This window comes from Chlorocebus sabaeus, chromosome 6 (assembly GCF_047675955.1).
Source record: "Chlorocebus sabaeus isolate Y175 chromosome 6, mChlSab1.0.hap1, whole genome shotgun sequence".
NCBI classification, from domain to species: domain Eukaryota; kingdom Metazoa; phylum Chordata; class Mammalia; order Primates; family Cercopithecidae; genus Chlorocebus; species Chlorocebus sabaeus.
In genome coordinates, this window is record NC_132909.1 from 8,782,455 (window position 1) to 8,798,676 (window position 16,222).

At 49.1% G+C, this 16,222-nt stretch overlaps 1 protein-coding gene across 3 annotated transcripts in view; it reads right to left on the reverse strand.

Moving 5' to 3' along the window:
* Positions 1-370: 370 nt before the first annotated feature.
* TRPM4 (transient receptor potential cation channel subfamily M member 4) overlaps positions 371-16,222 on the reverse strand; it is a 47,305-nt gene continuing 31,453 nt past the window's right edge. For all 3 annotated transcript variants that reach the window (XM_037991903.2, XM_037991905.2, XM_037991906.2), the window contains 9 exons: positions 15,119-15,553; positions 11,420-11,552; positions 11,080-11,254; positions 9,737-9,914; positions 1,810-2,006; positions 1,382-1,514; positions 1,144-1,216; positions 950-1,055; positions 371-725 (listed from right to left, as the gene is read on the reverse strand). In XM_037991903.2, coding sequence (XP_037847831.1) covers positions 721-725; positions 950-1,055; positions 1,144-1,216; positions 1,382-1,514; positions 1,810-2,006; positions 9,737-9,914; positions 11,080-11,254; positions 11,420-11,552; positions 15,119-15,553 — 1,435 coding nt within the window. In that variant the 3' untranslated portion in view covers positions 371-720. The remainder of the gene's footprint in view (positions 726-949; positions 1,056-1,143; positions 1,217-1,381; positions 1,515-1,809; positions 2,007-9,736; positions 9,915-11,079; positions 11,255-11,419; positions 11,553-15,118; positions 15,554-16,222) is intronic.

Below are 16,222 nucleotides of genomic sequence, written 5' to 3' on the forward strand. Positions count from 1 at the left end.
CTCAAATTTGCATCATCCGTTTCCCTATTGCCAAAGCAGATGTACACAACAGCCACCCACCCCCACTCCAGGAAATACTTGGCTTATTATCACTGAGTTATTTTTCCACTGGAAAGTTGAAACTGGGTAGGAGGGGGTACAGATGGGGTCTTGTCCTGCTGAAGTGAGAACCGTCAGAACACCGCAGACAGAAGGTGCTGGGTCTCAGGCAAGAACAATGAGGCTGAGGGGAGGAAACGGACTCCGAAATATCTGAATTACAGCAGCAAATCCACCAAGAACCCCAAACCCAACACCCCAGCTCCAGCCCCCACCCTGGAAGGATCTAGACACCCACCAGTTCCCCCAAGAATCAAGCCTTTGGACACAATTCCTCTCAAATGGCTTTATTTCCCCAGTGTGAGGAATCTGTGAGTGGTGAGGGGTCTGTGGTCCCTGTTAACCCTCCAGCCTCCCCTGTTGTGGCGGAGTCCCCAGAGGGATAACGGCCCGGGCTCCAAGACTTGATCCTCCCAGGCTGGGGCTGGTTCTGGGAGGAACCGGGCATGCTGTGGTTTGTACGGATGACACTCCCAAAGGTGGTCCTGACAGTGGCCCAGATGGGCACGGGGCTCACCTCAAGGACAAGGCCACCAGGTGCGGGGCCCGAGGCCCAGATGAGCCTTACTCTAGGAGCAAAATCCCCTGTGGGGGCTTCTCCTTGAAGTCTGCCAGCAGGGCTCAGTCTGGGGGAAGAGAGAGAAGAGAGAGCTGGGGATTGGCAGGGAAGGGGGGAGACAGAAAAACCGGGAGACTGGCATAAAGGAAGGAACACGAAGACCAGAGTACAAAATGCTCAAAGGAGACCAAGAGAGTGACCCAGGGACACTGGAAAGGCGCCAAGAGAGAAAAACGCGCAAACATACAGGAACAGAGGCTGGAGATGCACAGGCTGATGCTACACACTGACCTTTGGGCCCAGGCAGGTCAGGGGGTGGCGGCCCACCTGGGGGCAGCAAGGCAGAGCGGCTCAGGGCCTCGGCCACCCACCCGAGGACGCGGCTACAGTGCTGGATCTGGGGAAAGGGAGGAATGTCAGAGCAGGAGATGGAAACCCCTGCCTGACCCCTGCCGCAGTTCCCCAGCCAAACCCCAAGCCCTCACCTCCCGCTCCAGCACTTTCAGGCGCTGTTCGTACTCGCGGATGTGTCCCAGCTGTTTCAGTGCCATGTCCACCCTGAGAAGGGAGGGCCTCTTACCGGGGGCACCCGTAGCCCACCCACCCCCCGGGGGCTCGCCTGCTTCCCGGGCCTCCAGCCTCCCTCCCAGGACCCTGACTTCAACCGAAGTCAGGATCCGCCCCAGGCCAGAAGCCCCATCCCCGACCAGGCCCCGCTCTCACTTCTGGGACGTGCGCTTCAGACGCTCGGAGTCGCTCTCCCGCTTGTCCCTAGCGCGTGCCAGCAGGAAGTTCTCCTTATGCACCGATTCCCACGTTAGCAGCTTCCGCTCGGCTTCCTTAGAAAGGCAGACCACTGCAGGGGCGGGCGGAGTCAAAGGGCTAAGGCCACGCCCCTTCCCAATCCAGCAGCCCCTTCTGACACCCTCAGAACACGCTATCTCAGACCCGGCCCCTGGTGATTCGAGAACATGCCCCGCCCCTCACCCCTAAGCCCTGCCCCTCAGTGCTTAAGCCGCGCCCCTTGTTGTTTAAACCCCGCCCCTCGCTGCCTAAGCCACGCCCGTTAGTTATTTGGGGCATGCCCCTTCCCCTCGCCTTCCAGGCTGCCGGTCCCCTATTCTTCTTTTTAAGCCAAGCTCTGTTCTCACGGAAATGCTCGAGGGTCGGGGAGGACGGCTGGGGGCTCCGGGGGCGCCTGCACAATTGTCTGAGCAGGAGGCGCAAGTGGGAGATGACGATAAAGGGCGGGGCCAGCTTGGGCCGAGAGTGGAATTCCCGGATGAGGCGGTAGCGCTGCGCCTTCCAGTAGAGATCGCTGTTGCCCTGTACTTTGCCGAACGTGTAGCTGCAGAGGCCAGAGGTCAAAGGTCACTTGAGGTCAGGGCCCAGCCAAGGGCAAAGACAAAGGTTAAATGCCAGGCAATAATTTTTCAAAGTCTACGGCAGCAGACAGAAGTCAAGATCACTAAAGTAAGAGGTTACAGGATGTGATTAGAAGGCAGGTTAGGCCCCGTCTCTACTAAAAATACAAAAAAAAAAACTAGCCGGGCGAGGTGGCGGGCGCCTGTAGTCCCAGCTACTCCGGAGGCTGAGGCAGGAGAATGGCGGGAACCCGGGGGGCGGAGCTTGCAGTGAGCTGAGATCCGGCCACTGCACTCCAGCCTGGGCTACAGAGCAAGACTCCGTCTCAAAAAAAAAAAAAAAAAAAAAAAAAAAAGAAGGCAGGTTAGGGCCGGGCCCATTTGCTCACGCCTGTAGTTCCGGCAGTTTGGGAGACCGAGGTGGGCGGATCACCTGAGGTCAGGAGTTCGAGACCAGCCTGGCTAACATGGTGAAGCCCCATCTCTACTAAAAATACAAAAATTAGCCAGGCATGGTGGCGGGTACCTGTAATCCCAGCTACTGGGGAGGCTGAGGCTGAGGCTGAGGCAGAAGAATCGCTTGAACCCAGGAGGTGGAGGTTGCAGTGAGCTGAGATCGCGCCACTGCACTCCAGCCTGGGAGACAGAGTGAGACTCCGTCTCAAAAAAAAAAAAAAAAAAAAAGTCAGGTTAGAAGGGCCAAGGGTCAGATGTCAGAGGTCAAGTTGGACGTGGTATCAAGGCTTAAGGTAGAGGTTGAAGTCATGTTAAAGTTGGGCTCAAAAATTAGCTAGGACACAAATAACAGACATCAGAAATGAAAACGGAGACATTACTACCAACCTTACCGAAATAAAAAGGATTGTAAGAGAATACTATCAACAATTACATGTCAACAAACTAGATAAGTGAAATGGACAAATTCCTAGGAACACACAAATTACCTAAGCTGACTCAAGAAAAAATAGAAAATCTCAATAGACTTATCATAAGAGATTTAATCAAAAACCTTTCAATAAAGAAAAGCCCAAAACCAGATGGTTGTGCTGGTGAATTCTATCAAACATTTAAAAAAGAATCATAAAAACAAGGATGTTCCTCAAGTTCATCCAAAAGATTGAAAAGGAGAGAACAGGCCGGGCACGGTAGCTCACGCCTGTAATCCCAGCACTTTGGGAGGCCGAGGCGGGCGGATCACAAGGTCAGGAGATCGAGACCATGGTGAAACCCCGTCTCTACTAAAAATAGAAAAAATTAGCCGGGCGCAGTGGCGGGCGCCTGTAGTCCCAGCTACTCGGGAGGCTGAGGCAGGAGAATGGCATGAACCCAGGAGGCGCAGTTTGCAGTGAGCCGAGATTGCACCACTGCACTCCAGCCTGGGCGACAGAGCGAGACTCCGTCTCAAAAAAAAAAAAAAAAAAAGAAAAGGAGAGAACATTTCCTAATTCATTCCATGAGGCCAGCATTACCGTAATACCAAAGCCAGAGAAAGCTATCACAAGAAAATTACAGACCAGTAGCCCTATGAATATACATATAAACATCCTGAAAAAATACTGGCAAATCTAATTCAGCAGCATATTAAGTGGATTTTACACCATAACCAAATGGGATTTATCCTAGGAAAGTAAGGGTAGTTAAACATACAAAAATCAGTGCAAATACCACATTAATAGAACAAGGTGTGGGGGAAACCACATGATCTCAACCAACACAGAAAAGGCATTTGACAAAATTCAACAACACTTCATGATTTTTTTTTTTTTTTTTTTTTTTGAGGCAGAGTCTCGCTCTGTCACCCAGGCTGGAGTGCAGTGGCGCAATCTTGGCTCACTGCAAGCTCCCCCTCTTGGGTTAATGCCATTCTCTTGCCTCAGCCTCCCAAGGAGCTGGGACTACAGGCATCCACCACCACACCCGGCTAATTTTTTGTATTTTTAGTAGAGACGGGGTTTCACCATGTGTGGGTGGCAAGCCACCCAGGTGTCGAGGCAAGAGACCAAGGGCACGAGCTGTTGCAGTGTAATAAAATATATAAAATAACAAGAGTTATACTAGATATAGATCGTAGATATGATTATATATGAATATCATTAATCATTAGTTTGTAGCAATTACTCTTTATTCCAATATTATAATAATCCTTGCTCTACAATTATAACCTAGGAAAAACCAGGCCATATGGAGATAGGAGCTGAAGCGGCATAGTGAGAAGTGACCAGAAGCCAAGTGTGAGCACTTTGTCACGCCCAGACAGGGCCACTAGAGGGCTCCTTGCTCTAGCGGTAACACCAGCATTTGGGAAGACGCCCGTTACCAAGCGGACCGTGGTGTAGCGGTAGCGTCAGTGCCAAGGAAAAGCACCAGCTACTTAGCAGACCGGAAAAGGGAGTCTCTCTTTCCCCAGGTGAGTTTAGAGAAGACTCTGCTCCACCACCTCTCATGGAGGCCCAGACATCAGTCAGGCCTGCCCACAGTTATCCAGAGGCCTAACCATCTCCCTGTGATGCTGTGCTTCAGTGGTCACACTCCTGTTTCATTTCATGTTCCATCCTGTACACCTGGCTCTGCCCTCTAGATAGCAGTAGGAAAATTAGTGAAAGTATTAAAGTCTTTGATCTTTCTGAAAAGAGCATAGAAGAAATAATGACGTAAGCTGTCCTCTCTCTCTCTGCCTGGGCTATCTAACAGGGAAGGGCCCCCTGTCTGGTGGACACGTGACTCATGTGACCTATGTGACCTTATCTGCAGGGGCCTTTGAAAACAGTATGCTGAGAATAGATAGGGCTCAAGGACAGTATCTCCAATTGAACTTTTAATGAACTCCCGTAGGCGCCAAGAAGGCGGGCAGATAAAGAAGAGCATAGAAACAAAGAACTGAGTAGAAGGTGACATGTGGGAAAAGAAAGTTTGTTTTGCATTGCATTCTTTCTGCTGACGTGGGGTTTATGGAGTATAAATAAAGTGAGGCGGAGGCTCTGGGCGCGGCCGCCATGTTCTCTGTGTGTCTTTGTCTTTTGTGTGTTCTTTCATTCTCCACCACCCCCGGCACGGACCCCAACACTTATCAATCACTGGAGATGACTCACACTCTTTACCCTGCCCCTTTTGCTTTGTATCCAAAAAATAACAACGCAGCCAGGTGTTCAGGGCCACTGCTGGTCTCCCTGTCTTGGTGGTAGTGGTCCCCTGGGCCCAGCTGTCTTTTCCTTTATCTCTTTGTCTTGTGTCTTTATTTCTACGATCTCTCATCTCCACACACAGGGAGAAAAACCCACAGACCCTGTAGGGCGGGCCCCTACAACTATGTTAGCTAGGATGGTCTTGATCTCCTGACCTCGTGATCTGCCCACCTTGGCCTCCCAAAGTGCTGGGATGACAGGCGTGAGCTACCAAGCCCGGCCTTTTTTTTTTTTTTTTTTTTTTTTTGAGACAAGGTTTCACTCTGTTGCTGGCATGATCATGGCAGTGGTGAAATCATGGCTTACTGCAGCCACAGCCTTGCCCTCCTGGGCTCAAGCCATCCTCCTGCCTCAGCCTCTTGAGTAGGTGGGACTACAGGCATGCACCAACATGCCTGGCAAAATTTTTTTTTTATTGAGATAGGGTCTCACTATGTTGTCCAGGTCGGTCTTGAACCCCCGGCCTCAAGTGATCTTCCCACTTTGGCTTCCTAAAGTATTGGGATTACAAGCATAAGCCACCATGCCTAGGCATCATAATTTTTAAAAATCATAAACTAGGAATAGAAATAAACTTTCTCAACATGAGAAAAGGTACTTCTGAAAAACGCACAGCTAACATCATACCTAATGGTAAAAGACTGAAAGCTTTCTGCCTAAGATCAGGAACAAGACAAGGACATCCACTTTTACCACTGCTATTCAACATTGTACTGGAAGTTCTGGCTAGAACAATTAAACAAGAAAAAAATATATAAAAGGCATCCAAATTGGAAAGGAAGAAGTAAAAATATCTCTATTCACAGATGACATGATCCTATATATAGGAAATGCCAGAGAATCACAAGAAAGCTTCTAGAGCTGCAGATTCAGCAAAGTTACAGGGTACAAGATCACACAAAAATCAGTTGTGTTCCCACACACCTGCAATGAACAATCCAAAAACGAAATTAAGAAAGCAATTCCACTTACAGCAGCATCTAAAGGTTAAGCACCTAGGAATAAAGTTAACCAAAAGGGTAAAAAACCTGTAGCCTGAAAACTACCAAATATTGCTGGGAAAACATTAAAAAGAACACCTAGATGAAATGTCAATACTACCTGAAACAATCTACAGATTCAATGCAATCCCAATGAAAATTCAAACAACTGGCCGGGTGCGGTGGCTCATGCCTGTAATCCGAGCACTTTGGGAGGCCAAGGCGGGTGGATCACCTGAGGTCGGGAGTTCGAGACCAGCCTGACCAACATGGAGAAACCCCACCTCTACTAAAAATACAAAACTAGCTGAGCGTGGTAGTGCACGCCTGTAATCCCAGCTATTCAGGAGGTTGAAGCAGGAGAATTGCTTGAGCCCGAGAGGCAGAGATTGTGGTGAGCTGAGATCACGCCATTGCACTCCAGCCTGGGCAACAAGAGTGAAACTCTGTCTCAAAAAAAAGAAAAGAAAAGAAAAGAAAATTCCAACAACCTTTTTGACAGACATGGAAACTGATCTACAAGTTCATATGGAATTGCAGGAGGCCCTGAATAGCCAAAACAATCTTGAAAAATAAAGGAGACTCATACTTCCAATGTCAAAATTTGCTACAAACCTACAGTGATAAAAACTGTGTGGACTAGATGTGGTGGCTCATGCCTGTAATCCCAGCACCTTGGGAAGCTGAGGTGGGTGGATCACCTGAGGTCATGAGTTCGAGACTAGCCTGGCCAACATGGTGAAACCCCATCTCTACTAAAAATACAAAAAAAAAAAAAAAATAGCCAGGCCTGGTGGCAGGTGCCTGTAATCCCAGCTACTCAGGAGGCTGAGTCAGGAGAATCGCTTGAGTCTGGGATGTGGATGTTGCAGTGAGCAGAGATCGCGCCACTGCACTCCCGCCTGGGTGACAACAGCGAGACTCCGTCTCAAAAAAAACCCAAAAACCTGTGTGGTACTGGCATAGGGATAGACACAGATGAGTGGAATAGAATTGAAAGTCCAGAAATATACTCATACATCTATGAGTGTCATGCATTTAATTGTAGTCTGCTAAAGATATACTGAAGTCTGGTCAGGCGCAGTGGCTCATGGCTGTAATCCCAGCACTTTGGGAGGCCGAGGCAGGTGGATCGCCTGAGGTCAGGAGTTTGAGATCAGCTTGGGCAACATGGTGAAACTCCGTCTCTACTTAAAAATACAAAAATTAGCTGGGCATAGTGGCAGGCACCTGTGATCCTGGCTACTCAGGAGGCTGAGGCAGGAGAATCCCTTGAACCCAGGAGGCGGAGGCTGCAGTGAGCCGAGATCGTGCCACTAAACTCCAACCTGGGTAACAGAGCAAGACTCTGTCTCAAAAAAAAAAAAAAAAAAGAAAAGAAAGTAAAAGAAAAAGATATGTTGAAGTCATAACCCGTAGTGCCTCAGAATGTGACCTTTAAAAAATTTTTTAATTTATGAAATATGTGGCTTTATTCAGAAATAGAGTTTACAGATGTGATCAAGTTAACATGAAGTTATTAGGGTGGTCCCTAATCCAATTTAAGCAATGTTTTATTAAAAAGGGAAATTTGGAAGATGAAAGCAGAGGTTTCAATGCTGCAACTCAAAGCCAAAGATGGCCAGCAAAATACTAGACGTGACAGGACAGACACGGAACAGGCTCTCCCCCACAGCCCTCAGAAGAAAATGACTTGGTCGATGTCTTGATTTTGGACCTCTAACTGTGAGACAAGAAATTTCTGTGATTTAAAGCCATACAGTTTTTGGTACTTTGGCAGCCCTAGGAAACTAATACAATAGGTCCAGCACAGGGGCTCATGCCTATAATCCCAGCACTTTGGAAGGCCGAGGCAAGGCAAGAGGACTGCTTGAGCCCAGGAGTTCAAGATCAGCCTGGACAACATGGCAAGACCCCATCTCTAAAAAAAAAAAGAAAGCCAATGAAATTTTATATTTTCTCGGCAAAAATCATGCCAGTAAGAAAGGAAGCAAACAGAGGGACCCAACATAGGATTAAAAAGGAGTTTCATTTCTAAAAAAAAATAGGCCGGGCGCAGTGGCTCATGCCTGTAATCCCAGCACTTTGGGAGGCCGAGGCTGTCAGATCACGAGGTCAGGAGATCGAGACCATCCTGGCTGACACGGTGAAACTCCGTCTCTACTAAAAATACAAAAAATTAGCCGGGCGTGGTGGCAGCGCCTGTAATCCCAGCTACTTGGGAGGCTGAGGCAGGAGAACGGCATGAACCCAGGAGGCAGAGCTTGCAGTGAGCCGAGATCGCGCCACTGCACTCCAGTCCGGGAGACAGAGTGAGACTCTGTCTCAATAAATAAACAAACAAACAAACAAACAAACATAGCCACTGGGCACGATGGCTCACGCCTGTAATCCCAGCACTTTGGGATCCAGCCGAAACGGGTGGATCACAAGGTCAGGAGATGGAGACCATCCTGGCTTACATGGTGAAACCCCGTTTCTACTAAAAATAAACAAACAAATAAAATAAAATAAAAATATGGCCGAGTGCGGTGACTCAAGCCTGTAATCCCAGCACTTTGGGAGGCCGAGACGGGCGGATCACGAGGTTAGGAGATCAAGACCATCCTGGCTAACACGGTGAAACCCTGTCTCTACTAAAAAATACAAAAAACTAGCTGGGCGTGGTGGTGGGCGCCTGTAGTCCCAGCAACTTGGGAGGCTGAGGTAGAAGAATGGCGTGAACCCAGGAGGCAGAGCTTGTAGTGGGCTATCGCGCCACTGCACTCCAGCCTGGGCAACAGGGTGAGACTCCGTCAAAAAAAATAAAAAAGAGGAAAAATGGGAAATTTTATATAATTTTACCACAATAAAAAACAAAGTTGGCTGGGCGTGATGGCTCACACCTGTAGTATCAACACTTTGGGAGCCCGAGGCGGGCCACTCACTTGAGGTCAAGAGTTCGAGGCCAACATGGTGAAACCCTGTCTCTACTAAAAATACAAAAAATTAACCGGGTGTTGGGGAGTAGGAAGTGGAGGTTGCAGTGAGCCAAGAACTTGCCACTGCACTCCAGCCTGGGCAACAGATTATCCCAGCACTCTGGGAGGCTGAGGCGGGAGGATCACTTGAGTCCAGGAGCTCGAGACCAGCCTAGACAACATAGTGAGACCCACCCTCTCCAAAAAAATTTTTTAATTAGGCAGGCATGCTGGCCTGGCTAATTTAAAGTAGTCCTAGCTACTTATGGGGCTAAGGCAGAAGGATTGCTTGAGTCCAGGAGGTCGAGGCTATAGTAAGCTATGATCACACCACTACACTCTAGCCTTGGCAACAGAGTGAGACCCTGTCTCAAAAAAATAAAAATAAGGAAGTTCAAACTGGGCTCAGGAAGAGGATCAGTCCAAAGTACAAGTCACAAGCAGGGTCTGCTTGGATCTGGGGAGAAGGCAGCATTAGATTGGATCAGAGTTCAGGGACTAAAGACAGAATTCATTAGACGGCGTTCAAGAGTCATGAGAGGGCCATGGGTCATGCTGCGTGGGGTCGGATCAGAGAGCAGTCAGGCCTCACCTGAACATGGCGATGAGCAAATTGACCAGCAGGATGTTGGCCACGAGCAGGAAGATGATGAGCAGCAGCACCACCAGCCAGTTGGCATACTGGGAGACGCAGACACCCGCCTGGGCCCGGGGAGGGTGTGCCCAGAAGCCGGGCTCCGACGAGCAGTTGCTGTGCTCCATGAGGGCCACTGTGAAGACAGACATTCAGAGATGGGGGGAGGGGTACAGAGACCTAAGAAAGACAGAAAGACTGCCAGGTGCAGTGGCTCATGTCTGTAATCCCAGCACTTTGGGAGGCGGAGATGGCAGGATCACCTGAGGTCGGGAGTTTGAGACCAGCCTGACCAATAAGATGAAACCCCATCTCTACTAAAAATACAAAAATGTTAGCCAGGCATGGTGGCACAAGCCTGTAGTCCCAGTTACTCGGGAGGCTGAGACAGGAGAATCACTTCAACCCGGGAGGCGGAGGTTGCAGTGAGCTGAGATCGCGCCATTGCACTCCAGCCTGGGCAACAGAAGCAAAACTCCATGTAAAAAGTAAAGTAGAGGTTCCTCTTTAAAGACTTTCTTCCCTATCTAATTAAGAATAAATAGTAACTTCTCTTAGAAACAAAATGTATTCACAGACCTGTGCTAACATTCTTAAATATCTGTTAGCCGTAATAAAGAAATCAATGTACTCTACGTTCTTAGCTCCCACAATTTAGCCTAAATATTTGCCCTGGCATGCTTATACTGGTCCAAGCAAGCATTAGGTCATAGCCTGTTCCTCTTCCTTATTTAAAAGTGTTTTTACCTTTCTCAACATTTCACAAGTTACCTCCTCCTTCCTTTGTTCTCCTCTGCCTTTGCTTCTTTTAAAAAGTTCTAAGTTACCAGCCAATCAAGACAAGTACAAAATGTAAAGTCCGGTTCCAGCCAATAAAAACCAGACACAGCAGTAAGATAGACGCGTCAGGTTATAAATGACCCTATCTCCTTTGTTCGGTGTATTCTCGTGGCAGAACTGCTGGCGAGTGTACACTTTCTACAAAAAATTAAAATGGCCTTACTAAAAAAATTAAATTTATGTTCAAGTACTATTTCTTTACGACACCAAAAAACAAACATTTCTAACATCCATCTCCAAAAAAAAAAAAAAAAGACAGAAAGACAGAAAGACAGAGGCGATGGGGTGGGCAGAGACCCAGAGAGAAAATGATGGGGAATATAGGGATCCAGAGATCCAGAGAAAGAGGGAGACAGACTCAGAGAGACAGAGACATTTTCTTAGAAACAGGGGTACAGAGACCCAGAGAGCAGGGACAGAGACTCAGAGGGAGGCTGTGAGGCCCTGTCATCCCCCCCTACCGTCCATGTCCTCCTGGGGGATCTGCCCGAAGATCTGCAAGTAGGGACGGTAGAAGACGCGGCGCAGGATACTTGGCAGGTCACTGTCCCGTGGCCTTAGGAGCCCCTCTGTGGCCACGCCATAGGCCACCAGCCACACGCCAAGGAAGAAGAGGAAGAAGAACACGTCCTTCACCTGTGGGGAGATGTGGCTGAATCTGGCCCCGCCCTTCCCCACCCCTTATCCCAAAACCACGCCCCTTGCTCCCCAAAGTCACACCCTTTCTCCACAGACCACTCCCTCCCCAGCCCCACCCCTTTTCCTATGGCCCCGCCCACTTCCACCCCACCCCTCCCTCACCATCTTGTTCACGATGACGATCTTGGGCCCCAGCTGTTTGTTGACCGTGAAGATGTGCAGCAGCCGCACGGTGAAAACCATGAAGTCAATGCAGAGGACGGTGCGGCCCAGGTGGTACAAACCTGGGGTCAGCCTGTGGCGTGGGGAGATGCCGCAAGGGTTACTCAAGTGTCACAAGACGCCAAGGAAAATGGGAGTCTTCCCAATGTCATGCTTCAGATGAAGCTGCAGCCTCCACCGGGCAGGACCAGGACCCTCCCAGTCACCCGGGGTTTACTCAGATTTACTCAGTGCCAAGCTGGTCCACGTAGGGCACTGGCACCCATTTGAAAAATGGTTGCGCCTATTAACTAATAACTGAATGAACGATGGCCTTAGCAAAGAGCTGGCCCCTGTAAGAATCAAGCTGGGAAAAACTGTCGGAATATCTGTCCAACCTATAAAAGGCAAAACATATAGAGTTCCTACAAACCAATAAGCAAAAGGAAGGAATAGGAAGGAAGCCAGATAAAGGATACCACGTCCAATTCACAGAGGAAGTTCAAACGGCCAGTAAACATCAGAAATTCCTATGGGGAAAATAAAAATGCTACCCCTATTTTGCATCCTCATGTACTTAAATTTTGGATGGATTAAAAACCTAGTGTATGGACAGGTGCAGTGGCTCACGCCTGTAATCCCAGCACTTCAGGAGGCCAAAGCGGGCTCAAAAAAAAAAAAAAAAAAAAGGAAAGAAAGAAAGAAAGGAAGAAAGGTAGAAAGAAAAAGAAAGAAAGAAAGAAAAGAAACATACAAAATGAAAGTGAAAAGACAAGTCACAGAATTCATGAAATTAAGACCAACAAAACTACCAAGGATTAGGATCCAGAGTATAAGGAGAAGAGCGAGATATATATATATATAAAATCAATGGGCCAGGAGTGGTGGCTCACGCCTGTAATCCCAGCACTTTGGGAGGCTGAGGCGGGCGGATCATGAGGTCAGGAGATCGAGACTATCCTGGCGAACACGGTGAAACCCCGTCTCTACTAAAAATACAAAAAATTAGCCGGGCATGGTGGCGGGCGCCTGTAGTCCCAGCTACTTGGGAGGCTGAGGCAGGAGAATGGCGTGAACCTGGGAGGCGGAGGTTGCAGTGAGCCGAGATCGCACCACTGCACTCCAGCCTGGGCGACAGAGCAAGATTCTGACTCTAAAAAAAAAAAAAAAAGAAAAAGAAAAAAAAATCAATAAACCCCAATTTTAAAAATGGGGGCGCAAAGAAGACAATTGACACAAGCACATGTGGCCGTTAAGCTTAGGAAAAGAGGTCCAACCTACCTGGTAGTCAATAGTACATAAATTAAAACAAGGAGAAGTCATGTTTGCCCATTAAATTGGCAATTTTTTTTTTTTTTTCAGTTAAATTGAGAGCTACATTTTAGAGTCAAAGTATCAGGCATTGTCAAGCACGGCCTCAAGAGGGCACTCTCTTACCCTGATGGCAGGGGTGGAAATGGGTGAAGCTACTTAGAACGGAATCTATCCATCTCAAGAACATATGTACGCTTTGACCCATACACTTTACATCTGGGATGTAAACTTTTATTATTTTGGAATAATTAAAAAAACAGAAGGCTGGGCATGGTGGCTCACACCTGTAATCCCAGCACTTTGGGAAGCCAAGGTGGGAGGATTGCTTGAGCCCAGGAGTTTGAGACCAGCCTGGGCAACACAGTGAGACCCGGTCTCTATTTAAAACGAGAGAGAGAGACAGAGAGAGAGAGAGAGAGAGAGAGAGAACCTAAATGTCCATCTAGAAGGAACTGGCAAAACAAAGGATGATTTATCCATTCAATTCTGGAGATGATTAGACATTTCTCCCTTTTTGTTTGTTTGTTTGAGACCGAGTTTCGCTCTTTTCACCCAGGCTGGAGTGCAGTGGCTTGATCTTGGCTCACAGCAACTTCCGCCTCCGGGTTCAAGCAATTCTCCTGCCTCAGCCTCCCAAGTAGCTGGGATTACAGGTGCCCGCCACCATGCCCGGCTAACTTTTGTATTTTTATTAGAGATGGGGTTTCACCATGTTGGGCAGGCTGGTCTTGAACTCCTGACCTCAGGTGATCCACCCGCCTCGGCCTCCCAAAGTGCCGGGATTACAGGCGTGAGCCACCGCGCCTGCCTACTTCTCCCTTTTAAGCTGAGATCTTTCCATTTTTCTCATGTAGTAATTCTTCCTTCACCTGGAAAGTGGTGGGTTTGATAAACTGTCCAAAATATTGCTGGCAATCCTAGAGCACGGTAGCATATGGCCTTAGCCCTTTCATCTCAAAAGTCACTTTATACAAAATACAACAAATGATAAACAGAAGTATTAGCGTTCTACAAAAGTCTCATATCTTGCTCCCTGCTTGAATAAATTATTTATGTTGAATCACTTTGTAACACTGCTAACACAGCTTAGAGGAAGCCTGCCTTTCAGCGTGGCTACTGAGAAAAGCTTGAGTAGGGATCATCACTGTCATCACTGTCAACCATTCAGGATGTGTCAGGTCCCTTGTAAACAGTCACCAGGTTGTTGGCCAGGCACGGTGGCCCACATCTGTAATCCCAGCACTTCTGGAGGCTAAGGCGAGTGGATCACTTGAGGCCAGGAGTTCAAGACCAGCCTGGCCAATATGGCAAAACCCCATCTCTACAAAAAAATACAAAAAAAAATTTAGCTGGGTATAGTGGTGCATGCCTGTAATCCCAGCTACTCGCAAGGCTGAGGCAGGAGAATCGCTTGAACCCAGGAGGTGGAAGTGGCAGTGAGCCAAGATCGTACCACTGTACTCCAGCCTGGGCAACACAGCGGAACTCTGGCAAAAAAAAAAAAAAAAAAGAAAGAAAAGAAAAGAAAGAAAAAAAACAAAAACAAAAAACCAGTCACTAGGTTGTGTTCACAAAGTTTTCTGTTTGCTCTCCTCAAAAGCAGGAGTATCTTAATGTGGCAGGGCAAGGGTTAAACTCTTAGCTTGGAGGGATGGAAGGATGGAAGGAAGGAAGGAAGGAAGGAAGGAAGGAAGGAAGGAAGGAAGGAAGGAAGGAAGGAAGGGGGAGGGAGGGAGAGGAGCAAAGGAGATAGGGAGAAAGAGAGAAAGGAAAGAGAAAAAGAGAAAGAAAGAAAGAAGAGAGAAAGAATGAAAGAATGAAAAGAACGAAAGAAAGAAAGAACGGAAGGAAGGAAAAGGAAGGAAGGAAGGAATGAAGGAAGGAAGGAAGGAAGGTGAAGGAAGGAAGGAAGGAAGGAAGGTGAAGGAAGGAAGGAAGGAAGGAAGGAAAGAAAGAAAAGAGTAAGTCGGGGGCAGGAGGGCAAGGGGCCTGGGACCAACGAGCTGTGTGGAGGAACAGGAGGGAGGAGGTGAGGTTGGCACCCAGGTCGGAGCGCTCCCAGAAATATGTGTTAACCTTCAGACCTGGCAATAAATAGCCACAGAGGCTGAGTGCTGGACCGTGGGGTTTTCTCCTGAATCCTGCCTTCTCTGAAGCCAGATCTCCAGGTGCCAATTACCCTGGGGCAATCGTCATGCCTGACTTTCCTAAGAGGAGGTTTTGTTTCTTTTTCCGCAGTCCGCAGGGATGGCTTGACCTGCTGCCCAGCTGCGGGGAAGCCAGGAGTGGAGACCCCGGGAGTGGGCAGGAAGGATGAGAGGTGGCCAGAGGCCCTGGGGCACTCACCGGCAGCCCACGCCCAGGAGGAAGCAGGTGAGGGCCACTAGGTCGCACTGGTTCCAGCTGTCGGCGAGGTAGAGGCGCAGGCGCTGGCTCAGTGAGGCATGGCCGGGCCCGGGGCCCCCGCTGGCCAAGCTGCCCCCGCCTCCGCTCAGGCCCTGGCGCAGCTCCTCGCACAGCAGTGTGAACGCCCAGAAGTAGAGCAACAGCTCCAGGGCGCCGGGTGGCGCCGGCTGGAAATCCACGAGCAGCACCCGCGCGAACAGCAGCAGGAACAGCAGGTAGCTGACCACGTTGCCCATGAAGACGGTCACCGGCGCTCCCCAGAAGTGGAACCAGCGGCGTAGGCACCAGTGGCCCCCGCAGTAGCCCCCGCAGCAATCCCGGCGGCCGGGCTGGCGCGGGACTCCCAGCGGCGTCTTCTCTGCGGGGTCAGCCGTCCTGTTGGGGAGAGAAGAGAAGGGACCGTGTCTCAAAGGACAAGAGTCCTGATCTCCACCATCATGGAGAATTTTGGCCTGGCACATCTGACCCTGCTGACCTGAAACTCAGTCTGCCCAGCGCTACCTTCTTGGGTTTTGACTCTTGTATCTAAACTCTGACCTCTGAAATCTCCCGTCAAGAGGTGGACTGATCGCTTGAGCCGAGGAGTTGGAGACCAGCCTGGCCAACATGGCAAAACCTCGTCTCTACAAACAATATTTTAAAAATTTAGCTCTCTACTTAAAAAATACAAAAAACTAGCCAGGAGTGGTGGCAGGCGCCTGTAGTCCCAGCTACTCGGGAGGCTGAGGCAGGAGAATGGCGTGAACCTGGGAGGCGGAGCTTGCCGTGAGCTGAGATCCGGCCACTGCACTCCAGCCTGGGCCACAGAGCGAGACTCCATCTCAAAAAAAAAAAAAAAAAACTATATATAGGCCAGCCGGGCGTGGTGGCTCACGCCTGTAATCCCAGCACTTTGGGAGGCCGAGGCGGGCGGATCACGAGGTCAGGAGATCGAGACCATCCTGGCGAACACGGTGAAACCCCGTCTCCACTAAAAATACAAAAAAAAAAAAAAAAAAAAAAAAAATTAGCCAAGCATGCTGGCAGGCACCTGTAGTCTCAGCT